The sequence below is a fragment of the Oryctolagus cuniculus genome, chromosome 7 (assembly GCF_051225735.1).
Source record: "Oryctolagus cuniculus isolate XC-2025 breed Fujian yellow rabbit chromosome 7, ASM5122573v1, whole genome shotgun sequence".
Lineage (NCBI taxonomy): Eukaryota > Metazoa > Chordata > Mammalia > Lagomorpha > Leporidae > Oryctolagus > Oryctolagus cuniculus.
The window spans coordinates 78,259,174-78,284,707 of NC_142873.1; the positions used below are offsets into that span (position 1 = coordinate 78,259,174).

Genomic DNA, 25,534 nt, shown 5'->3' on the forward strand with positions numbered 1-25,534 from the left:
CTAGGATTCAAACCCAGATATGCCAGACTCCATTTCATCTCTACCATGAGGCTTCATTACAAATTTTTGTTGCTTAAAATAAAGCTACAGTAAATATTTTGCAAGTTTTTTCTTTTGAATTCTTATGAAAACTACAACTAGAAGTAGATTAGATAGATGAAATAATACAACCACTTTTATGCATTTATTGCAACTGCTTAAGTAATAACCAAAACAGAAATTTATATTGCCACTAGCATTTCAGGCATGTAACAGAAACCAAAACAGCATTAGGTATCAAAAGTCCTTTTTAAACTTATGTATCTTAGCATATGTGTATCTTTTTTTTTTTTTTTTTTATTTTTTATTTTTTTGACAGGCAGAGTGGACAGTGAGAGAGAGAGACAGAGAGAAAGGTCTTCCTTTGCCGTTGGTTCACCCTCCAATGGCCGCCGCGGCCGGCGCGCTGCGGCCGGCGCACCGCGCTGATCCGATGGCAGGAGCCAGGAGCCAGGTGCTTTTCCTGGTCTCCCATGGGGTGCAGGGCCCAAGCACCTGGGCCATCCTCCACTGCACTCCCTGGCCACAGCAGAGGGCTGGCCTGGAAGAGGGGCAACCGGGACAGAATCCGGCGCCCCAACCGGGACTAGAACCCGGTGTGCCGGCGCCGCTAGGCGGAGGATTAGCCTAGTGAGCCGCGGCGCCGGCCGCATATGTGTATCTTAATGCTGTTTATTAACATTAAATATTTTTCCTCATTTATGTAAACTTTTAAAAAATCTTATTAGTCTTGATATAAAGTTATCTTGATATATATGTTACCAGAAGGTTTCTTACAGAGAAGAAAAATACTAAATCTACTTCCCATTGAAATTTGCTAAATTGTGGTTTTCAGAGTAATTTGTTCACTTCTGCAAGGTTTGTGTGTGCTCCTTTCAGGGTGTTACAAATAATTGAATGGCCAAAGAATAATCCTTTATCTTTCTAAGGACAATGTAAGAGACCAAGGAAGAAAGAACTACACTAGTAAGTTGTATGGGGCATCTGTTGGACAAATCCTTCACTTTCAGGGCTTTCTAACTCCACATACCACTGGGTTTCTACTTTTCTGCCACTTTTAAAAAGAAAAGGGGGAGAAGACGACAAAAAGGCAAATAAACAGACCTATATTAAACCCACAGGAACCTCCGGAACATGGGAAAGCAGAAAGGGACACACAGCTAATAGAACAAGACAGGAAGCAGTGTAAGATGTTTTACTCCCACTAGAGATCCAGATCCATGTTTATAAAATGAGGAAAAGGAACACTTTAACCTCTTCTCAAAGTGTTAGTGAGTCACTATAGTCAACAAACATTGGAAAATGACATGTTAAATTTCAGTAGAAATCATTTTTAAGAGAAACAGTAACACCTGCCTGTTTGAATGTCCTTCCAGAGAACCCAGGATTTAGAACTGTCTTCAAATATGATGAAGCAGCTCTGTTTCAATATGTTTATCTGCAATACAGAGGAATACTTATGGAAATCTCTTAACAATTATAAACATGAAATTAAATTTTAAGATTATTAAAAGTTTACTGCAAAACAGCAAAAGCTATCTTAATATTAAGGTAACTTGCCTTTTTGATAGTTCCAAGATAAAATAAGCCATCTGACCATCTAGCTAGGACATCCTGACCCTCTTCAAATTTACATGCTGGCTTTTTGGCTTTATGTCCATCCTGTAAAGACAGCTTGGTCAAGGATGTTGGGGTCTTTTGGTTTCGACGTAAAGGAGACCGCTTGTGGACCAGTGAATTACCTGCCCCTGTAGAGTCTCTGTTTAGGGAATAAAAAATCTATTTAAGATTTACTTGTAGAGCTTATTTTATACCAATGATATATTTCATGTGTTGAATCAAGAAATCCAATTTATTAAAAACCTTAAATTGAGGAAAAATATAATAATACCTCAAATCACAAATGTTCTCCAGAGGGTATAAAATAAAATGACAGCAACTTTCAATATTCACTCATTGCCTACCCTAAGTGAGAAGAGGATTCAGCAGCCCCTGAATAACATATTCAGGGCAGCTGTCATCAAAATAACAGCTGAAAGTTCAGGTAGGTAGGCCCTAAGTCATAAGCAAAGGATGCCTTAAATCTCATGACTGGGTTTAAGAACTTAAGTTTAAACCTCTTAATTATGACACGTGCAGCTAAAACACACTAACCAGTGACTTTGGGGGTAGACAGGTATATCCACACTCACTGGAAGAGCAATTATGACCCTGTTTCTACAAGGAATCACCAGATAAGCAATCATCACCACTTTTTAATACATCCATCAAAAAGCTGAGCCTTCATTGACAGTGTATCACAATCCTTTAAGTATGCAGATTCAGAGTTAAAAAAAGAACCACCAAAATTTCATAAATGCATACTTAAATGAAGTGTATTATTAAGAGCATTTATCTTTTTTAAGCAAAAGACCTGAAAACTATATCCTGCAAAACTACATTATAATACATATTAGTCATTCCATTAACACTGTAGTATACCTCTATGAATTTTCTTCAAAGTACCAAAGCAACACATGGTTTCATTTATCTAACTTAAATTTTCCACTAAATAAACATACAATGACATATAAAATTACATTGACAATAATCCTAAAATAGCATAAAAGTTTAGTAAAAATAAAACAAGCAGGGGAGGGAAAAAACTCAATACCTGAGAATTAGGAATGCCTAATTTCAAGACCTAAAATTAAATATATTCCAGGAAACTGTAATATAGTATAGCACAGATGAACCTTGAAGACACTATGATAAGTGAAATAAATCAGACAACTATTGTTTAATTCTACTTACATGAGGTACCTAGAGAAGCCAAATTCATAGAAATGGAAGTAAAATGGGAGTAAGAGTATGAGGCGGCGGGAGATAGAGGATTTTAATAGGTGTAGAGTTTCAGTTTGAAAAAAAATGCATTTAAAACATTTGAAAAAAGAGTTAACTGCTATCTTCCCGTATCTGTTGACAAATAAAGCTTACATCCAAGAAGTTCAACAAACACCAATCAGGATAAATTAAAAGAGATCTACAACTATCACATCATAGAAAAAAATGAAGACAAAAAGAAATCTTGAAAGCAGCAAGAGATAACTGATGTATCACATGCAAGAAAATCCCAGTAAGATTAACTGTTGACTTTTCATCAGAAACAATGAAGGCCAGAAAGCAGTGGGAGGACAAATTCAAAGTGCTGGGGGGGGGGGGGGGGGGAGGCAGACTAAAAATCTTACATCCAGCAAAATTTTCTTTCAAAAACGAAACAGATCTTCCAGAAGAACAAAACTTGTATTATATAGTACAGAACCTTACAAGAAATATTAAAGGAAGTCCTTAAGGTTGAAAGCAAACAAATCCAAATGAAAATTCAAATTCACATAAAAGAAATAAAGATATTAACTAATTTTGAGACAGTATGAATTTATAGCTCCTCCAAAGCAAGTATACAAAGCAATTTTACATAATTGCACTGTTAGGTTTAAAACATACACAAATCTAACATTTTTGACAATAACAGCACGAAGGAGGAGTATGGGAGCAAAACTGTCTTATAATGACACATGGAGCCCTCACTGTAACACAGTGGGTTAAACCACAGCCTGCAGCATCCATATAGGAGTGCCAGTTCAAGTCCAGGCTGCTCGGCTTCCAATCCAGCTCCTGGCCAAAGCATCTTGGAAGACAGCATCAGCTGGTCCAAGTACTTGGGCGCCTGCCATTCACGTGGGAGACCTGGATGGAGTTCCTAGCTCCTGACTTCAGCTTGGCCCAGCCCTAGCTGTTGCAGCCACTTGGGGAGCCAAAAGGAAGACAAATCTCTCAATCTCTCTCTCTCTGCCTTTCAAATAAATAGAATCTTTTTTTTTTATTTTTTATTTTTTTATTTTTTGACAGGCAGAGTGGACAGTGAGAGAGACAGAGACAGAGAGAAAGGTCTTCCTTTGCCATTGGTTCACCCTCCAATGGCCGCCACGGCCGGCGCGCTGTGGCCGGCGCATCGTGCTGATCCAATGGCAGAAGCCAGGTACTTATCCTGGTCTCCCATGGGGTGCAGGCCCCAAGTACTTGGGCCATCCTCCACTGCACTCCGTGGCCACAGCAGAGAGCTGGCCTGGAAGAGGGGCAACCGGGACAGAATCCGGCGCCCCGACCGGGACTAGAACCCGGTGTGCCGGTGCCACTGGGCGGAGGATTAGCCTAGTGAGCCGCGGCGCCGGCCTCAAATAAATAGGATCTTAAAAAAGAGAAAGAGAGAGAAAGAAAATGATACAAGATGTTAAACTCAAATGAACAAATGAAGAAAACCAAAACTGGTAAATAAAATAAATATAAAATGAAGTCATTTCAACAAAATATCTACCACATACAGAGGTCAGTTACTATTTCAAGTAAAAACTGTGTTATTTACTTTAAAAACAAAAACTTACATTTATTTGAAAGGAAGAGGGGATAGCCAGAGGGAGAAATAAAGGGAAAGAGAGATCTTCATTTGCTGATTCACTCCCCAAACGCTGCAACAGCTGGGGCTGGGTCAGGCAGAAGCCAAGAGCCAGGAACTCCATGTGAATCCACCATGTGGGTGGCAGAGAAATGAGTACTTGAGACATCATCTGTTGCTTCCCAAGCACATCAGCAGGGAGCTAGAACAGAAATGGAGTAGCTGGGACTCAAACCAGCACTCAGACATAGGATGTGGGAATCCCAAGTGGCAGCTTCACCGGCTGTGCTGCAATGCAGTCCCCCAATCAATGTTCAAAGAAAAAGCTCCTGGTTCAGCTGGCAATTCAAACAATGGCACTTTATACATACTTCCCATTTCATGAAAATTGACATTAAAAACTTAAAGTTCAGATTTAATGACAATAAATTTTACTGTTTCAACAAGAATGTTCTTGCATGAGATCAGACTGTGTTTTTTACTGTGCTACATGACAATGAAGAATACTATGACAATTTGATATCACTCCCTTGACCCATGTTAAAGCACAAAGGAGTTTTATCTAACACTGTTTTTGTGAAATCTGTACAAACACCATTATAGTGGAAAAGGCAGAAACATCTTAGTATTACCATGAAAATAGTTATGACCTTGCAGATCCCCTGAAAGGATCCATGGGTCACATTTTGAGAACCACTATTATAAATAAAGGAATGAAGACATTGCTACTCAATATACTACTGTCATAGTCAGCAATGAGGAAAAGGTACTTTAGTACAATGATTAGAGGGGTTAAAGGTTTCAGCATTTGACAGAATGAGTGTTAAAAAAAAAAGTAAAAGTGGAGGATCAAGCACAGGAATTTTACCCACAGGAATGCTCAAGACCACGCTGAGAACTTTTTCCCAGTAAAACAATTCAATGCCTTCAGAACACAGTATGAAAATGACTCTAGTGGCAAGCAACTTTTTTTAAAAAGCTCTAAGTCCAGTGGCTATGTGAGGGATTTTGTGTCCCGTAACTAACCAAACCCTGAACAACATAATTATGGGTGAGAAAACGCCTCAACAGAAGGCCAAGCAAATTGTGCTAGTACCTACAATCTTTCAATTCTAAAAAAGTAAACTGTACAAGAAAACCAAAGTTACAAACATTCCATATTTCATAGGTTCTATTATTTGAACAAATTCTCTTTATTCATAATTTTCTTTTCTCCACTGTACCACTCGCACTGCACAGCATATCCTCAGATGGGCCCTAAGATATCAAACATTTTTAAATATTTCCACCTCCTAGCGTTTCCACTCTGTTTCTTAGTATTCCTGGTGTGATGGGTTTCAAAAGGAAGGGCAGGAGTTTGGCCTGGTGGTTAAGCTGCCACTTGGAATGCCTACACTGGAATGTCTGGGTTTGAGTCTCAGCTCTGCACTCAATTCCTGTTTCCTACTAATGTGCACCCTGGGATACAATAGGTGATGACACAAGTAGTTGGGGCCTATCAAGTACGTGGAAGACCCAGACTGAGTTCCTGCCTCCTGGCTTTGGTCAGGACCTAGCAAAGGCATTTTAGGGAGTTAACCAGTGGACGAAAGCATACATAAACACATCATGCGCACGCGCACACACACCCACACACTCTCTCTCTCTAACAAATAAATTTTAAAAAATTTAAAATTCCCAGTTCTTTAAAAAAAATACTTGCAAGGTTGTTGGTGGGGGTAAAAAAGAAAACTAAAATTCTCTTGATATTCTGTGACCTCTTCCTACCACTTCCATTTTCTCTTCTCCCATTTAGAGTCAAACCTTTTAGGAAAAGTTTTACACTCTGTCTCTATTCCTAGTCTTCCCTATTTAGTCTTCAGCTCACTGCAACCTACCCAACTTCAGTCTCCACCTAACAGGAAATATCTATCATACTTTTATTCACAATTATAGTCTCAATGTTCTCCATAGGACACAGTATATAAGTAAAACATAGTACGTGTATGTGGATTTACAAAGTTCAAGAAAAGCATATTGAAGGTACTATATTTTTTTCTAACAATGACTGTACAATCTCAGTTTTGTGCTAAGGAGTAATTTTTTATTTAAGGTAAATACATACCAATCTTTTATCCACATAAAGAACAAAAAATTTCATTATAAATAGATCTCTAAAAGCCTTTTCTCTTTAAAATTTCTTCATCCAAAGAATCTTACAGACAACAAAAAAGGGTAAATGGTCTGTAATACTACAGCAAAAACATAAGCAGAATAAATACCTCTGTACATCCTGCCCAAGTTCCTGTCCCCCATTCAGAACCCCCAAGGTGAATTGATTACTACCCTCCTTTCTTGAATATGACCTTTATTTAGAAGCAAAGTTAAATTTTCTATTTTTTTATGTCCTTTTTGATTACAACAGTAAAATATGTAATACAGAAACACATAACTAAAGGTATCTCCAAGGGTGGATGCTATGGTACAGCAGGTCAAGCCACCACTTAGACACCCATAACCCATATCAGAGTCATCCATCTCTCTGCTAATGTGCCTGGGAAGCAGTAGATGATGGCTTAATTTGAGTTCCTGTCCCACAGTGGGAGACTCACATGAACTTCTGGCTCTTGGCTTCAGACTGGCCCAGCCCCAGCTGTTGTGGGCATTTGAGGAGTGAACCAGTGGATGAAGATTGATCTCCTTCTCTCCCTGTCACTCTGCCATTCAAATAAATAAATGTTTTTTAAAGATTTTATTTATTTATTTGACAGATAAAGTTACAGACAGAGAGACAGACTGAAATAAAGGTCTTCCTTCCATTCGTTCACTCCCCAAATGGCCACAACAGCCAGAGCTACACCAATCCAAAGCCAGGAGCCAGGTGCTTCTTCCTGGTCTCCCATGTGGGTACAGGGGCCCAAGCACTTGGGCCATCCTCTGCTGCTTTCCTAGGCCACAGCAGAGAGCTGGATTGGAAGATGAGCAACTGGGTCTGGAAACAGCGCCCATAAGCGATGCCGGCGCCGCACACAGAGGATTAACCCAGTGTGCCACAGCGCCAGCCCCAATAAATAAATAATTTCATTTTTTGACAGGCAGTTAGACAGTGAGAGAGAGAGACAGAGACAAAGGTCTTCCTTCCGTTGGTTCACTCCCCAAATGGCCGCCATGGCAGGCACGCTGCACCGACCCGAAGCCAGTAGCCCAGTGCTTTCTTCTGGTCTCCCATGCAGGTGCAGGGCCCAAGGACTTGGGCCATCCTCCACTACACTCCCGGGCCACAATAGAGAGCTGGACTGGCAGAAGGGCAACCAGGACAGAATCTGGTGCCCCAACCGGGACTAGAACCCAAGGTGACAGCGCTGCAGGCAGAGGATTAGCCTAGTGAGCCACGGTGCCGGCCACTAATTTTTAAAGTGAAAATTTCCTGTGCTATCTTCTCCAGCAAAACAAAACTATCAATATGTTCATTTTTCTTATGTATATAATTCATATAAGCTTAATTTTTTAGTAAAAGTTAAAGATTATATATACTGTTCTATAACTTTTCTCACATGTCAATGGATCTTGGACAACATAACTACCATCTGGTAAGTATTAAAAGCTTAGGAAGGGGCAATAAGCCTAGCCATCAAGTCACCCTTGTCCTACATCGGAGTACCTGAGTTTGATTCCCAGCTCCAGCTAACTCCAGCTTCCCACCAATGCAGACCCTGGGAGGCAGCAGCGATGGTGCAAATAACTGGGTTTCCAGCACTCAAATGGGAAGCTTGGGTTGAGTTCCTGGCTCCCAGTTTCATCTTGACTCCGCTCCAGCTGTTGTGAACATTTGGGAAGTGACTTAGCAGATAGGATTGCTTAAAAAACTGTGTGTGTGTATGTGTGTGTGTGTCTTTTTGCCTATCAAATAATTTTCAACAATAAAAGTATGCAAGAAAATCTTTTCATCAGCTGATATGCTACTGTCCACCTATTATCCAACAGAGAAACATTTAGGATCTTTCCAATGTCTTAATATCACAAGCAGTAACACAAAGCTCATTCTTCACATTTCTAACTAACACATAAATTCACAAAAATTACTATATCAAAAATGCATATTCTTCCTTATTATGAAAGTACAACATATATAAAAATAAACAAAACAAATATAATAAAACCATCCAGTACCTACTACTAACTTTCAATTTTCATCTCATGGCCAACACTGTTTCATTTATACACCCATGTCCACCTACCATCCTCAAATAATGTATAGTTTTTAATGTCATATATACTAAAATTATTCTCTCAGAAGTTATTAACTCTCAATGACACTATCAGAATAGGGAATGTTATCATTCCTTTGCTCTTTGACAAACCATGAGTGTGTACTCACTCTCTATCTCCATTTCTGTTGTTATTGTAAAAGCATTTTTTACAGGTCTGTCAACACTTTCTTTGTCTTCTTCTGAAAACTGAAGTTCATGTTCTTTGCCCATTTTTAAATTGAAACATTAATCTGTTTCGTAATAGTTTAAGTATATTAAATATCATCAATAATAATCTTTTGTTAAACATACTGCAGCTACTTTTCCCAATTCAAGTACTGTAAAGTGCCATGATAAATATACTTTTATTAGGAGGGTCAGTTTGCCTTTGAGGGGTAGGCAACTGACTTTTTTTTTTTTTTTTTTAATTTATTTCACAGATGAGTTATAGACAGTGAGAGAGAGAGAAACAGAGAGAAAGGTCTTCCTTCCATTGGTTCACCCCCTAAATGGTCGCTATGGCCGGCACTGTGCCGATCTGAAGCCAGGAGCCAGGTGCTTCTTCCTGGTCTCCCATGCGGGTGCAGGGCCCAAGGACCTGGGCCATCCTCCACTGCCTTCCCAGGCCACAGCAGAGACCTGGACTGGAAGAGGAGCAACCTAGACTAGAACCCGGCGCCATATGGGATGCTGGTGCTGCAAAGAAGAGGATTAACCAAGTGAGCCACAGCACCAGCCCCTAGAAACTGATTTTTCCAAGTAGTATTCTCAAGTATGTATTCCTCTTACCATCTCATTTCTGACTCAAGCTGCCTCTTCAGTTTTTTCATTTCTGATTCAGGCTGCTCCTCCAACTTTAAGAAGCCAGTCCAGGAGCTGGCACTGTGGCGTAGTGGATTAAGCCACCACCTGTAGTGTCGGCATCCCACATGGGTGCCAGCTGGAGTCCCAGCTGCTCTACTTCCTATCCAGCACTCTGCTATGGCCTGGGAAAGCAGTAGAAGATGGCCCAAGTCCTTGGGCCCCCGTATCTGCATTGGAGACCTGGAAGAAGCTCCTGGCTCCTGGCTTCAGATGGGTGCAGTTCCAGTCACTGAGGCCATATGGGGAGTAACCAGCAGATAGAAAAACTCTCTTTCTCTGCCTCTGTAACTCTTCCTTTCTGCCTTTTAAATAAATGAATCTTTTTTTTTTTTGTTCTACTTAATACTATTGGTTGAACTCTTTAATTAACACACAATTATTCTTAGGTGTTTAAATTTAACTGAAAAGTGATCCCTGTTAAATATAAGAGTGGGAATAAGAGAGGGAAGAGAGGTACAGTTCGGCACATGCTCAATCGGACTTGCCCCAAATGGTGGAGTTAGAAACGTGCCAGGGGATTCCAATTCAATCCCATCAAGGTGGCATGTACCAATGCCATCCCACTAGTCAAAGTGATCACTTTTGTTCACAACTGATCATAATGATAAGGGGGAAGGGGGAAGAGGGAAGGGAAGAGGAAGGGGAAGGGGGAAGGGGAAGGGGGGAGGGAAGGGGAAGGGGGAAGGGGAAGGGGGGAGGGAAGGGGCAGGGGCAGGGGAAGGGAAGAGAAAAGGGAAGAAAAGGGAAAGGGAAAGGGAAAAGGAAAGGAAAAAGACCTAAATGAAAGATCTCTGTGAGATCCCAGTGGAAAGAACAGGCCATCAAAGAAGGAGGTGCCTTTCTCTGAAGGAAGGAGAGAACTTCCACTTTGACTATGACCTTGTCTAAATAAGATCGGAGCTGGCGAACTCAAAAGGCTTCCATAGCCTTGGCAGCTCATGACAAGAGCCTCGGGTGACTACGGATGCCATAAACAAGAGTGTCAATTTCTTAAATCAACAATAGGAGTCACTGTGCATTTACTCCCCATATAGGATCTCTGTCCTTAATGTGTTGTACAATGTGATTTAATGCTATAACTAGTACTCAAACAGTACTTTACACTTTTTGTTTCTGCGTGGATGCAAACTTTTGAAATCTTTACTTATTATATATTCTAAATTTATCTTCTGTATATAAAGAAAATCGAAAATGAATCTTCATGTGAATGGAATGGGAGAGGGAGTGGGAGATGGGAGGGAAGTTATGGGGGGGGAAAGATACTGTAATCCAAAAGCTGTACTTTGGAAATTTATATTTATTAAATAAAAGTTAAAAAGAAAAGACCACAGAAAATTTAAATTTAAAAACAAAAACAGAAGAGTTGGCCCACACATCATTCCCTTAAGCCCTTGATCCTCCAAACATCCATTCAAAATCTCCACTCCACTGCCCCAGGCCTTTATGGTTATGGTTTCCGAAATAAGCTCCCAGAAAGTTTTTTCTTTTTTTTTCACAGAGTGGACAGTGAGAGAGAGAGAGAGAGAGAGAGAGAGACAGAGAGAAAGGTCTTCCTTTGCAGTTGGTTCACCCTCCAATGGCCACTGCGGCCGGCGCACTGCGCTGATCCAAAGGCAGGAGCCAGGTACTTATCCTGGTCTCCCATGGGGTGCAGGGCCCAAGCACTTGGGCCATCCTCCACTGCACTCCCAGGCCATAGCAGAGAGCTGGCCTGGAAGAGGGGCAACCAGGACAAGAAGCCGGTGTGCTGGCGCCGCTAGGTGGAGGATTAGCCTGTTGAGCCGCGGCACCAGCCAGCTCCCAGAAAGTTGTAATGTGGCTTATTTCACATCTCAGAAGTGTCAGAATATATTTACTTTCCTAAATTTGGTAAGCGTTGAGATAAAGTGTTAAATATTACAAAAGACATAGCTGGCGCCGTGGCTCAATAGGCTAATCCTCCACCTGGCGGCGCCGGCACACCGGGTTCTAGTCCCGGTTGGGGCGCCGGATTCTGTCCCGGTTGCCCCCCTTCCAGGCCAGCTCTCTGCTGTGGCCACGGAGTGCAGTGGAGGATGGCCCAAGTGCTTGGGCCCTGCACCCCATGGGAGACCAGGAGAAGCACCTGGCTCCTGGCTTTGGATCAGCACAGTGTGCCAGCCGTAGCATGCCGGCCGCAGCGGCCAATGGAGGATGAACCAACGGAAAAGGAAGACCTTTCTCTCTGTCTCTCACTGTCCACTCTCTCTCAAAAAAAAAAAAAAAAGACAAAGTAAAATGTAAACTTTGAAATCTAACAAAAAAATGTAGAATACTGTTGTGATGCTGTGTTAAGAGCACACATTCAACACAGATCTTTCAAGCTTATTAATGAAAACAGAAAATTTATATAATTTATGCACACTGTAAACATACATAGAAAATGCCATATATTTTTAAAAGACAACATACATTTGCAACAATATACTCAAAATGAGTATGTCCAGACAACTGATAAATGAGAATGGGGATCCAACCAGGGACTGAGAAAACTAGATCTAAGTAATCATGGTCTTAGGATAACATAGTATTTTCTTCTGCTATCACTATGATTTAATTTCATCAGCTGCTCATAATATGAGTCAAATCACACTAGCAGATATGACACCTAACATCTAGACAGGCAACAAAAGAAAAAACAGACTCCATCAAAACTTTAAAAACTGCATCAAAACAGTTATCAACAGAGTAAAAAGGCAACCCACAGAATGAGAGAAATGTAAGGGATTAACAACCAGAATATACAGTGATTCCTAGAACTCAACAACAAAACGAGAGCATTTGTCCTAGCAGTATACCAGCTAGGATAATCACATCCCTTAACAGAGTGCCAGGGTTCAATTCCCAGCTTCCCTCTGATGTGGACCTTGGGACACAGGATGATAGCCTAAGTGACTGGGTTCCTGCCACCTAAACAGAAGACCTGTGAGTTCTCAGTAGTAGCAGGCATTTGAGGAGTGAGCCACAGAATGGGGAGTGCATGTTCTCTTTCTCTTTCGGGCTGCAGGATGGGCTTTCTCTCTCAAAGTGATTAGCTTTAACACTCTCTCTCTCCCCCCAAAGACGACACACATAAATGACCAAGAAGCACATAAAGATGCTCAACATCACTAATAGAGAAACGTAAGTCAAAACTGTGATAACATCTGTCACTGATTACGATGGTTACTATTAAAAAAAAAAAAAAAAACAGGAATAGGTGTTGGTGAGAATGTAGAGAATCTCCAACCATTGGGCACTGCTGACAGAACCACTGTGGAAACCAATATGGCAAGTTTCCCACAAAAAAATGAAAAACAGAATTACCATATGACCCATCAAGCCACTATTGGGTATAAAACCAAAGGAACTGAAAGCAGAATCTTGAGAGAGATCAGTACACCAACATTCACAGCAACATTATTTACAAAAGCTAAAATGGGGAAGCAACTCATTGTGTCATGGATAGGCAAAATGTGGTACATACATACAATTGAATATTATTCAGCCCTCTAAAGGAGGGAAATCCTGATATACACTACAACATGGATAAACCTTGAAGACATTAAGCTAACAGAAATAGGCCATTCACAAAAAGACACTGTATGATTCCACTCAAGATACTGAAGAGTAAAGATCACAGAGACAGGGCCGGCGCCACGGCTCACTAGGCTAATCCTCTGCCTGCGGTGCCGGCACACAGGGTTCTAGTCCCGGTCGGGGCGCTGGATTCTGTCCCGGCTGCCCCTCTTCCAGTTCAGCTCTCTGCTATGGCCCGGGAGTGCAGTGGAGGATGAATGCGAGACCAGGAGAAAGCACCTGGCTCCTGGCTTCAGATCAGCGCGGTGCGCTGGCTGCAGCGCACTGGCCACTGGGTGATGAACCAACAGAAAAGGAAGACCTTTCTGTCTCTCTCTCTCACTGTCCACTCTGTCAAAAAATTAAAATTAAAAAAAAAAAAAAAAAAAAAGAAGATCACAGAGACAGAATGTAGAATGGCAGTTGCCAGGGGCTGAGGGTCAAGACAAATGGGGAGTAAGTTACTGTTTAAAAGGTATGGCATTTTTAGTTTTACTAGATTTAAAGAAATATGTAGATGGATGGGAGTAATGGTCATTAACCTTTTCAATGTATTTTAATACTACTGAACTATATGGTTAAAATAGTAAAATTTAGCCGGCGCCGTGGCTCAATAGGCTAATCCTCCACCTTGCGGCGCCAGCACACCGGGTTCTAGTCCCGGTTGGGGCGCCGGATTCTGTCCCGGTTGCCCCTCTTCCAGGCCAGCTCTCTGCTATGGCCAGGGAGTGCAGTGGAGGATGGCCCAAGTGCTTGGGCCCTGCACCCCATGGGAGACCAGGAAAAGCACCTGGATCCTGGCTCCTGCCATCGGATCAGCGCGGTGCGCCGGCTGCAGCGGCGGCCATTGGAGGGTGAACCAACGGCAAAGGAAGACCTTTCTCTCTCTGTCTCTCTCTCACTGTCCACTCTGCCTGTCAAAAAAAAAAAAAAAAAAAAAAAAGTAAAATTTGTTGTTTGTATTCTGCCTCAATAGAGAAAAAAATGAGTAAGAAAAAGAACAGTCATTGCCACTGCATCAATATAGCCATATTCTGAGACTGCCTGGATAAAAAAGTTTCTTGAGACCACATGGAAATCAAGGATTCAAGCCATTACTTCCTTTTAAGTTTAGTATGCTCACAATAAACAAGACTCTAACTCAAAAACTTGGAAATTGGATAATTAAAAACTAATGTGATTTACGGGAAGCCTGTGACTAATTCTTCCCAATCTACTCCTTGATTTATTACTTCAGCTAACTAGGAGACTATCTAAATAATTAGTTGTGAGACATTGAAGAGTTTATTTAATATAAGATAACCTCTGAGTTATTGTGAGACTAATATTTAAAAAAACAAAGGTTAAGGCTGGCACCATGGCTCACTAGGCTAATCCTCTGCCTGCGGCGCTGGCACACCAGGTTCTAGTCCCGGTCGGGGCGCCGGATTCTGTCCCGGTTGCTCCTCTTCCAGGCCAGCTCTCTGCTGTGGCCCGGGAAGGCAGTGGAGGATGGCCCAAGTGCTTGGGCCTGGCACTCGCATGGGAGACCAGGAGAAAACACCTGGCTCCTGGCTTCACATTGGTGCAGCACCGGCCGTGGCGACCATTTGGGGGGTGAACCAACAGAAAAAAGAGGACTTTTCTCTCTGTCTCTCTCTCTCTCACTGTCTAACTCTGCCTGTCAAAAAAAAAAAGGAAAAACAAAGGTTAAGAACATAGCATAGTATAATTTCTCAATAAACGATGGAAGAAGAAGCCATCAAGAAACTAGACCTACTTTCAGTTCGATCTTTATTTTCTTCAAAAAATATTTAATGATTGCCTGGGCTAGACTCCTAGGGAATGGTGAATAAGATAGACAAGGTACCAATCCTAAGGGCACAACTTTCTGGTAGGAAAAAGTAAGCTAGATACTCCTTTTTCAAGGCTTCTCTCCTGGTTAAAGGCCACCTATGAACTTTAAGTTAGATGTCCTCTTGGTTTGTATTTTCTCCATTATTATATTTCTCTGTGATCCATTTACCTACTTAACTTTTTATCTACTCCCAACCTCTCAACAGTCTATACTCTGAGAAAGGACCATCCCATCTTGTTTAACATTACTTCCCGAGTACTTAGCACAGTGACCATAATGTAGTAAATTATCAATATCTTACCAGCAATACCTGGTAATGTAATTAAAGGTAGTCTCTAGGAACCAAATTCCACTACCCCAACATAGGACTCACCTCCCCAGTAGAAACTTTCATCCCTCTACTGTGCTGCTGAGGACTGCCCTCCTCTTCTCTGGTAACCCCAATCAGCCATGACAGATTCACCATGACCGTGTCTCCAGTACCCCTGCCACTACTCTTCAGCCCACGAAGTACCATTTGGCAGCTAAGGGAGAAAAGGAAGGAAAAATCTAGTCCCACTTTACACTGCCACTTAACCCCATTAGAGTACCCCCTCCCCTTGACTCACCAAATCACAAAACTGACAGCAGGAAAAATAAAACAAAACAGCACTGCTGACAGAGAAAGGGAAGGAAAAACCTACTCTGCTGATAACACAAGCTTCAAAGGTATCATCTGTTAAAGATCACAAAGCTGTCATCTTTCCCATGCTCTTCCCCTGCAGAAAGTAGCAAACACGTGCATTAAATTCATGGGAAAGATACAGTGTAACTTAACAAAGGTGCCACTTTGGGTGGGATCTTGCCCAAGAACAGATTCAAGAGACCAAGCGAGGCCAACATAGGGACCAGGTGCAAGGGAAGCAGCTAGCAAACCACATTATGCTTGGCCCTATACAACAGCTACTGGGAAGAAATTCTCTGATCTCTTTGAGACAATCATAGCAAAATGAAGCCTGAGACCAGCTGCCTTCTTTCTGGCTGAAGTTTCCTTGAAAGTAGAATGTCAAAGAGACAGCAGGGGTTTGGTGTAGTGGTTACACTCCATTTAGGAGTCTACATCCCATAGCAGAGAGCCTGAGTTGTTTTGCTGCAAGTCCAGCTTCCAGATTCCAGCTTCCTGTTAATGCACATTCTAGGAAGCAGCAGATGATGGCTCAAGTACTGGGATCCCTGTCACCCATGTAAGAGATCAGGACTAAGTTCCCAGCTGCTGGCTTTTGCCCAGCCCCAACTATTGAGGCATTTGAGGAATGAACCAGCAGATGGGCGGTCTCTTCCTCCTAGCTCCTACACCCACAGCCCCAGGTGTGTACCTTTCAAATAAATAAAGTTGTTTTTATTTTTATTTTTTAATTTATTTGAAAGTCAAGAGTAATGGGGGGGGGGGATGTGAAGAGGGGGGGGGGGAGAGAGGTCTTCCATCCAATGGTTCACTCCCCAATTGGCCACAACGGCCAGAGCTGGGCGATCTGAAGCCAGGAGCTTTTTCCAGGTCTCCTGCATAGGTACAGGGATCCTTGGGCCATCTTCTACTGCTTTCCCAGGTCATACCATACCAGAGACCTACATCAGAAGTGGAGCAGCTGGGACTCGAACCGGCGCCCACATGGGGTGCCAGTGCTTCAAGGCCAGGGCATTAACCCACTGCCACAGCGCCAGCCCCTAAAATTGTTTTTAAATATCAAAGGGAATCAGAGTTGAACCTAGAGGGCAGAAAGCATAAACAGGCACCTTAAAGGCTAGCCTTACTCTATTTCTTATTTTTAGGAACACCACAAACATAATAAAACATACGTGGATAAGGTGTTTTTTTTTTTTTTAAATAGTACATACAAAAAAGATTAAATGAAAAGCAATAGTTCTCATGACATCACTTTCCACATCCCAGTCCTGCTATCTGATTAAAACAAAAACATTATTTGGTTGATGATTTGAAAGGCAGAGTGAGAGAAGAAGGGAGAGACAGATTTTTCAACTGCTGGTTCATTCTCTAAACAGCACCAACAGCCAGGTCTGGGACAGGCTGAAGCCAGGAGTCAGTAACTGCATCTGAGTGTGGCAAGAGCCCAAGTTCTTGGGCCATCATATGCTGCCATTCCAAATACATTAGCAGGAAGTTACACTGCAAGATATAGCTGGGACTCAAACCAGCAGTCCAACATAGGCAAGCAGTGGTTTAACCTAAGGACCACGATGCTAGCCCCCACCCCAGTCCTGCTTTCAGAGAAGGGTACCTATTTTAAACTCTCTCAATATTTCTTCTGGGAGGGATTTCGGTATTTCTTAACAATATGCTTCCAATTCTCTTTTTATTTATTTTTTTAAAAAGATTTATTTATTTATTTGAAAGTCAGAATTACACAGAGGAGAGGCAGAGAGAGAGAGAGAGAGAGAGAGAGAGAGATCTTCCATCTGCTGGTTCACTTCCCAAGTGGCCCCAAAGGCTGAAGTTGGGTTGATCCAAAGCGAGGAGCCAGGAGCTTCTTCCAGGACTCACTCCCATGTGGGTGCAGGGGCCAAAGGACTTGGACCATCTTCTACTGCTTTCCCAGGCCATAGCAGAGAGCTGGATCGAAAGTGGAGCAGCCAAGTCTCGAACTGGCACCCATATGCAATGCCAGCGTTTCAGGCCAGGCCATTATTAACCCACTGCCCCACAGCACCGGCCCCCCAATTCTCTTTCTAAATTAATCAATTTCACATCGACTTTTTGCTATAAAAATAGGTAATTCACATCTTATAACACCCACTTCCTACTTTCCATTCTCCACACATTTTATTGAACTATTTTCAATCAGTTAAGTTTCACTGTACAAAACTGTAAATATTGGGCCCAGCGCCGTGGCTCACTTGGTTAATCCTCTGCCTGCGGCATCGGCATCCCATTTGGGTACCGGGTTCTAATCCCAGTTGCTCCTCTTCCAGTCTAGCTCTCTGCTATGGCCCAGGAGGGCAGTGGAGGATGGCCCAAATGCTTGGGCCTTGCACCCGCATGGGAGACCAGGAAGAAGCACCTGGCTCTTGGCTTCGGATCAGCACAGTGCTGGCTGTGGTGGCCATTTGAGGGGTGAACCAACGGAAGGAAGACCTTTCTCTCTTTGTTTCTCTCTCTGTAACTCTACCTGTCAAATAAATAAATAAAAAATCTTTAAAAAATATATTAAAAAAACTATAAATATTAGTCACTGAGAAAATAAATGGTATACTTATTAAATTTCCTTCTTAGACATATATAATTATTCCCAAAATTGTCTAATATACGTCACTCTACTACCTCGTTTCAAATTGCCAAGGATAATTTCAAACCTTTTTCCCAGCAGTAATTCATGTTTTGAGGGTTCCCATGTTCCAATGCCAATCTGGAATTACCCTCTAAGCCTTTTCCTTGTAATCTTGGAAATTCCTCTTTTATCACTTTGCTTTTAATAACATCTTCTTTTGCAGAGCAGTGGCTTGCGATAAAGAATATGCCCATATAAACTTTCTGAGCACCTATTTATCTAAAAATAACCCAGTTCCACCCTCAACTGACTGGCAGTTCCCTAGCAATAAATTTTATGTTTTATTTTCCTCAAAACTTTAATGGTATTCTTCTACTACACTCAACATCCACCATTGATAAAGAAAAATATGATGTCACTCTTAATGTTTACTCCTCGGTAGTTTATAATTTTCTTTCTTCCTCAGGAAGCTTTTGGAATCCTCTGAAAGACAAAATATGGAGGTCTTTATTCAGGACCTTTTCAATGTGAAAAACCTTCACGGGCCAGTGTTATGGCACAATAGATTAAGCCACCACTTGTGATGCCAGCTTCTGTATCAGAATATGGGTTTGAGTCCAAGTCCCTTCCACTTCTGATCCAGCTTCCTGCTAATGTGCCTGGGAAGGCACCCCAAATGGCTGGGCCCTGTCACCTTTGTCGGAGACCAGAATGGAGTTCCTGGCTCCTGACATCAGTTTGGCCCAGACCTGGCTGTTGCAGCCATTTGAAGAATGAACCAGCAGATGGAAGATCTATCTCTCTTTCTCTGGCTCTGTGTTTCTAATAAATAAATTAAATACAACTGGAAAAAATAAAAAAAACACCTTCACATTCTTCACCTGAGGGGCAACTTGGAATGGGTATACAGGCAAATGTCTCGTTCTTACCATCTGTGGATGTTATCCTCTCATCCCTCACCTTGCTGGAACCCTTGGTCAGGGTTGCTACTAGTGGCTCAGAATCAGCAGACACCCTAGTCTCACAGCTGGGCAACACTGAGAAGAAATGCATTCATTAGAGCATAGGTTAAATTCTGAAACTCTTAGAGCAGGTATTAAGTATCAGGAACACTACAAGTACACTACATTACAAACTATTGATCAGGTGACTTAGAATCCGAATCCCCATTTTATAATACTTTATGTGCAAAAATGAAAACCTCATTATAAATACGCTCCTATACACACTTTTTGCCTCCCAAGCTGCTGATATTTTATAGTTTGAAAATTGGTATATCAGAATATACTTTTTAATTAACTAGACATTTTTTATTTTTTATTGACAGAGTTAGACAGTGAGAGAGAGAGAGAGAGAGAGAGAGAGAGAGAGAGAAAGAGAGAGAGAAAGGTCTTCCCTCTGTTGGTTCACCCCCCAAATGGCAGCCATGGCTGGAACTACACCGATCCGAAGCCAGGAGCCAGGTGCCTCCTCCCAGTCTCTCGTGCAGGCGCAGTGCCCAAGCACCTGGGCCATCCTCCGCTGCCCTCCCGGGCCATAGCAGAGAGCCAGACTAGAAGAGGAACAACCGGGACCAGAACCTGGCACCCATATGGGATGCTGGTGCCGCAAGTAGAGGATCAACCAAGTGAGCCACAGCGCCAGCCCCTAGCACATTTATTTTAAGATATAGTTATTTCAAGTCAGAGTTACAGAGAGGGAGAGATCTTCCGCAGACTGGTTCACTCCCCAATGGTTGCAATGGCTAGGGCTGAGCCAGGCTGATGCCAAAACTTCATCTGCGTCTCTCACGTGAGTGGCAGAGGCCAAAGCATTTGGGCTATTTTCTACTGTTTTTCCCAGGCTCACCAGCAGAGAGTTAGATCTGAAGTGGAACAGCTGGAACACAAACCGGCAACCCTATGGGATGCCAGCATCAGCTTTATCTACTACGCAACAATGCCAGCCCCAACTAGCACATTTTAACCAACCAAAACAATCTATTTCTCCAATCATTTTATGACAAGAGACCAATGATAGTGAAGGAAAACATGATTTTTGATAATGATAAAGTAATTTTTGAATGTCTGCTACGTGTCAGGTACTACAATGTATTTAAGAAAAGCGGTGGGGCGGGGGGGAGGGATAGGGGAGGGGACGGCGTTGTGGCATGGCGGGTAAAGCCACCGCCTGCAGTGCCAGCATCCAATATGGGCACCAGTTTGAGTCCTGCTGCTCCACTTCTCATCCAACTCTCTGCTATGGCCCGGGAGAGCAGAAGATGGCCCAAGTTCTTGGGCTTCTGCATCTACATGGGAGACCCAGAAGAAGCTCCTGGCTCCTGGCTTCAGAATGGTGCAGCTCCAGCCCTTGAGGCCTCCTGGGGAGTGAACAAGCGGATGGAAGACCTCTTTCTCTCTGCCTCTCCTTCTCTCTCTGTGTAACTCTGATTTTCAAATAAAATAAATAAATCTTTAAAAAAAAAAAAAAAGAAAAGGAAAGAAAAATAGGGGGGCTGGCTCTGTGGCACCTGGCTCTGTGGCATGGTGGTTTGAAGCCACAACCTGCAGCGCCAGCATCCCACATGGGAATGGGTTCAATTCTTGGCTGCTCTACTTCTAATCCAGTTCTCTGCCTTGGCCTGGAAAGCAGAAGATGGCCCAACTCCTTGGGCCCCTGCACCTGCGTGGGAGACCCAGAAGAAGCTCCTGGCTCCTGGCTCCTGGCTTCTGATCAGCTCTGCTCTGGCCGTTTTGGTCATTTGGGGAGTGAACCAGCAGAATAAAAGACCTCTCTCTGGCTCTACCTCTCTCTGTAACTGTCTTTCAAATAAAAAAAATAATTATTAAAAAAAAAAAGAAGAAGAAGAATGAAAAACAGGCTGGCACTGTGGGGTAGCAGGTACTACCGCCTACAGTGCCAGCATCCTAGATCGGCACCAGTTTGAGTCCCAGCTGCTCTACTTCCAATGCAGCTCCCTGCTGATGGCATGGGAAAACAGAAGATAGCCTAAGTCCTAAGGGCTAAGGCTCCTGCAGCACATGGGAGACCCAGAAGAAGCTTCTGGCTCCTGGTTTTAGATCGGCCCAGCTCTAGCTGTTGCTTACATTTGGGGAGTGAACCAATGGATGGAAGACCTCTCTCTCTGACTCTGCCTCTCTGTAATTCTGCCTTTCAAATAATTAATAAATAAATAAATAAAAATTTTTAAAAAGAAAAACATGTGGAAAGCTATAAAGTACATATACCAAAGGATCACAGTCTAAATAGACAGAGACACAAAGACACAAACACACTCCCAAAAACTGTATGTAATTTAATTCCTAAAATGACCACACACAAGAATAATACCTAATCTATTTAGGAGCAAAAGGTAGAGTCAAACAAGCTTTCCTAAGACTCAACTTCTAATTTGAGACCTGAAGGATAAGTAGTTTCCTAGATGAAATTTAAAGAGGGCTTCATATGCCCAGGGAACACATGCAAAGGTACCAAGTCACAAGACAACAGATGTTTTTCTAAAAACAAAGCTTTACTACAGATATAGCTCAAATTATAGTAAAGAGAAAGTGGTAAAATTAACACTGGACAAATGAAAAAGACTACAAGAGCTCCATTACAGATCTTACCTCTTTGTCTTATTGCCATATATCCCCTACACTGGGCATATAATAGGATCTCAATACTAGTCGAATAAATGAAGAAATATTATGTAGAAAAGATGGGAACCCTAATCAATCTACAATAATTATGAAAAAGAAGAGAGAAATTGGAATTACTGCCATGAAGATGTAGAAAGAGAAAAAACTCCTGGGTAGTAGGGCTTTCAGTAATTTTTATATTTTACAAAGTTTTAAAAAATCATAGCATTATTCTTATAAAAAGAAATAATTGGGAGGGGTTGGCATTGTGGTATAGTAGGTAAGTTGCAGCCTTCAATGCTGGAATCCTATATGAGCACTGGTTTGTGCCCCAGCTGTTCCACTTCTGATCCAGCTCCCTGCTAATGTGCCTGAGAAAGCAGTGGAGGAGGGCCCAAGTATCTGGGCCCCTGCCACACATGTGGGAGACCCAGATGAAGTTCCTGGATCCTGGCTTCAGCCTGTCCCAGCCCTGTCTGTTCCAGCCATCTGGGGAGTGACCTAGTGGATGGAAGATTTTCTCTCTCTCTGTCTCTCCCACTCTCTCTGTAACTTGACCTCTCAAATAAATAGTACAAAAGAAAAGGAAAAAAGGAGAGAGAGAGAAAGGAATTAACTAATTAATTAATTAATCTGGGGCCGGGGTTGTGGCATAGCAGTTTAAGTTGTCACTTGTGATACCAGCATCCCATATTGTAGTACTGGTTCAAGTCCTGGCCACTTTGCTTCTGACTCAGCTCTTTGCTAATCTGCCTGGGAAAGCAGCAGATGATGGTCCAAGTACTTAAGCCCCTGCCACCCACGTGGGAGGCCCAGATGAAGTTTTTGGCTCCTGACTTTAGCCTGGCCCAATCTTGGCCAATGTGGACATTTGAAGAATAAACCAGCAGATGAAAGATCTCTCCCTTTCTGTCACTCTACTTTAAAAATAAAAAAAAATTTTTTTAATATTTATTTATTTACTTGAGAGGCATAGTTACAGAGAGGGGAAGAAACAGAAAGAGAGAGAGAGAGAGGTCTTCCATCCACTGGTTAACTCCCCAAATGGCTACAACAGTCAGAGCTGAGCCAACTTGAAGCCTGGAGCTTCTTCCCTGTCTGCCACACAGGTGCAGGGGCCCAAGCACTTGGGACACCTTCCACTGCTTTCCCAGGCCATCAGCAGGGAGCTAAGTTGGAAATGGAGCAGCCAGGACTCAAACTGGTGCTCATATAAGATGCTGGTGCCGCAGGCAGAAGCTTACCCTACTACACCACAGCACCAGCCTCTTTGTCACTCTACCTTTCAAATAAATAAATAAATATTTCATTAAAAAAGGAAACAATTTAAAAGTAGAATAGCTATTGTGAATTAACCTTATTGGTATTAAGAACAAGGGAGAAATGTGGAATAACTCTCAGATTTTTTTTTACTGAAAAGCAAAGTTACAGACAGAGAGGAGAAACAGAGAAAGCTTCCATCAGCTGATTCACTCCCCAAATGACTGCAAGTGCCAGGGCTGGGCAGGCTGGAGCCAGGAGCCAGGAGCCAGGAGCCAGGAGCTTCTTTCAGGTCTCCCATATGGGTGCAGGGGCCCAAGTCCTTGGGCCATCTTTTGCTGTTTTGTCAGGCACATTAGCAGGGAGCTGGAATGGAAGTGAAGATGCCCATATGGGATGCCAGCATGAAGACACCTGCTTAACCCACTAAGCCACAGCACCAGCCCCAGCCCCAGATATTTTTTTTTTTTTTTTTTTTTTTTTGACAGGCAGAGTGGACAGTGAGAGAGACAGAGACAGAGAGAAAGGTCTTCCTTTTTGCCGTTGGTTCACCCTCCAATGGCTGCCGCGGCCGGTGCATCGCGCTGATCCGATGCCAGGAGCCAGGAGCCAGATGCTTTTCCTGGTCTCCCATGGGGTACAGGGCCCAAGCACCTGGGCCATCCTCCACTGCACTCCCTGGCCACAAGAGAGCTGGCCTGGAAGAAGGGCAACCGGGACAGAATCCGGTGCCCCGACTGGGACTAGAACCTAGTGTGCCGGCGCCGCTAGGCGGAGGATTAGCCTAGTGAGCCGCGGCGCCGGCCCAGATTTGTTTTTAATTTTAATTTTACTTGAAAAGCAGAGGGGCACGGAAACAGAGAGAGATCTTCTATCTACTGCCTCACTCCCCAAATGCCCTCAATAGGCAGGACTTCGCCAGACCAAAGCCAGAAGTCAGGAACTCAATCTGGGTCTCCTGCATGGATGGGTGGCAAGGACTCAACTACTTGAGTCATCACCTTCTGCCTTTAAGGAAACACACTAGCAGGAAGCTAGGCTAGAAGCAGAGCCTGGACTCAAACCAGGCACTTGGACAGGGGATGCAGGTGTCCCAAATGGCATCTTTACTGCTGAGCCAAATGCTCACCTCAACTCTCACATTTTTTAATTTGGGTAACTAAAATGATGACACAGAGAAATTAGGGGAAAAGCAGCAACAAGATTAAATCATCTATACTTAATCTAAGAAAGAATGGCTGCTAGATGAAATATTTATAAAACTGACCATATATTGATCCATAAAGAAAATCTCAACAAAACAAACTAAAAACCATATAGCACATATGTTCTATGACTACAATGCTGTAAGACGCAAAATGAGTGTTTTGAAGTTTTAAAATCAAGACAGGGGCCGGTGCTGTGGCATAGCAGGTAAAGTCGCTGCCTGCAGTGCCAGCATCCCATGTGGGTGCCGGTTGGAGTCCTGGCTGCTCCACTTGTGATCCAGCTCTCTGCTGTGGCCTAGGAAAGCAGTAGAAAATGGCCCAAGTCCTTGGGCCCCTGCTCCCACATGGGAGACTCAAGAGAAGATCCTGGTTCCTGGCTTCAGATTTGCACAGCTCTGGCTGTCACGGCCAATTGAGGAGTAAACCAGCAGATGGCAGACCTCCCTCCCTCCCTCTCTCTCTCTCTCTCTTCCTTTCCTTCTCTGTGTAACTCTGACATTCAAATAAATAAATAAAAATCTTAAAAAAAAAGAAAGAAAATCAAGACAAACATTTCCTAACAGAAATTACCAAGTATCTGGAATTGAACAATAAAAACTACATATTAAAACATATAGGATGCAGGCCAGCGCTGTAGCTCACTAGGCTAATCCTCCACCTAGCGGCGCCGGCACACCGGGTTCTAGTCCCAGTCGGGGCACCGGATTCTGTCCCGGACGCCCCTCTTCCAGGCCAGCTCTCTTTTGTGGCCTGGGAGTGCAGTGGAGGATGGCCCAGGTGCTTGGGCCCTGCACCCCATGGGAGACCAGGATAAATACCTGGCTCCCTGCCATCGGATCAGCGAGGTGCACCGGCCGCGGCAGCCATTGGAGGGTGAACCAACGGCAAAAAGGAAGACCTTTCTCTCTGTCTCTCTCTCTCACTGTATACTCTGCCTGTTAAAAAAAAAAAAAAAAAAAAAAAAAAGGAGCTAATGAATTAAGTATCCATCTCATGTCAAGGGGAAAAATAGGAAAGCCAAGCCCAAGGAAAGTAGAAAAAAACTAAAAAGCAGAAATTAAAAGAAAAATTATATGGAGTAGCAAAAAGTTGGTCCTTTAAAAAGACTAATAACAAGTGGCAAATATCTAGGGAAGATTCATCAGGAAGTCTAGAAAGCAGTTGGAAATCATGATTCATGGCTCGTAAAGAAAATTGGGTTTGGAA

General features: G+C 42.8%; 1 protein-coding gene across 24 annotated transcripts in view; it reads right to left on the reverse strand.

The window, feature by feature from the left end:
• MTF2 (metal response element binding transcription factor 2) overlaps positions 1 to 25,534 on the reverse strand; it is an 81,837-nt gene that overhangs the window by 35,073 nt on the left and 21,230 nt on the right. For 4 of the 24 annotated variants that reach the window (XR_016210896.1, XR_016210898.1, XM_051857491.3 and 1 more), the window contains exons 2-5: positions 8,112 to 8,266; positions 1,782 to 1,798; positions 1,600 to 1,701; positions 1,396 to 1,477 (exon numbers count right to left, since the gene is read on the reverse strand). The exons of 1 other annotated variant lie outside the window; for it this stretch is intronic. Coding sequence is in view for 5 of the 23 variants with exons in the window: in XM_051857491.3 (XP_051713451.1) it covers positions 1,396 to 1,477; positions 1,600 to 1,701; positions 1,782 to 1,798; positions 8,112 to 8,266 (356 nt within the window). In the remaining 18 variants the exon portion in view is untranslated. Of the gene's footprint in view, positions 1 to 1,395; positions 1,478 to 1,599; positions 1,819 to 8,111; positions 8,267 to 15,350; positions 15,502 to 15,660; positions 15,736 to 19,169; positions 19,278 to 25,534 lie in introns of all 24 variants that reach the window. 19 more of the 24 variants (XR_016210897.1, XR_016210901.1, XR_016210900.1 and 16 more) reach the window with 12 other exon arrangements.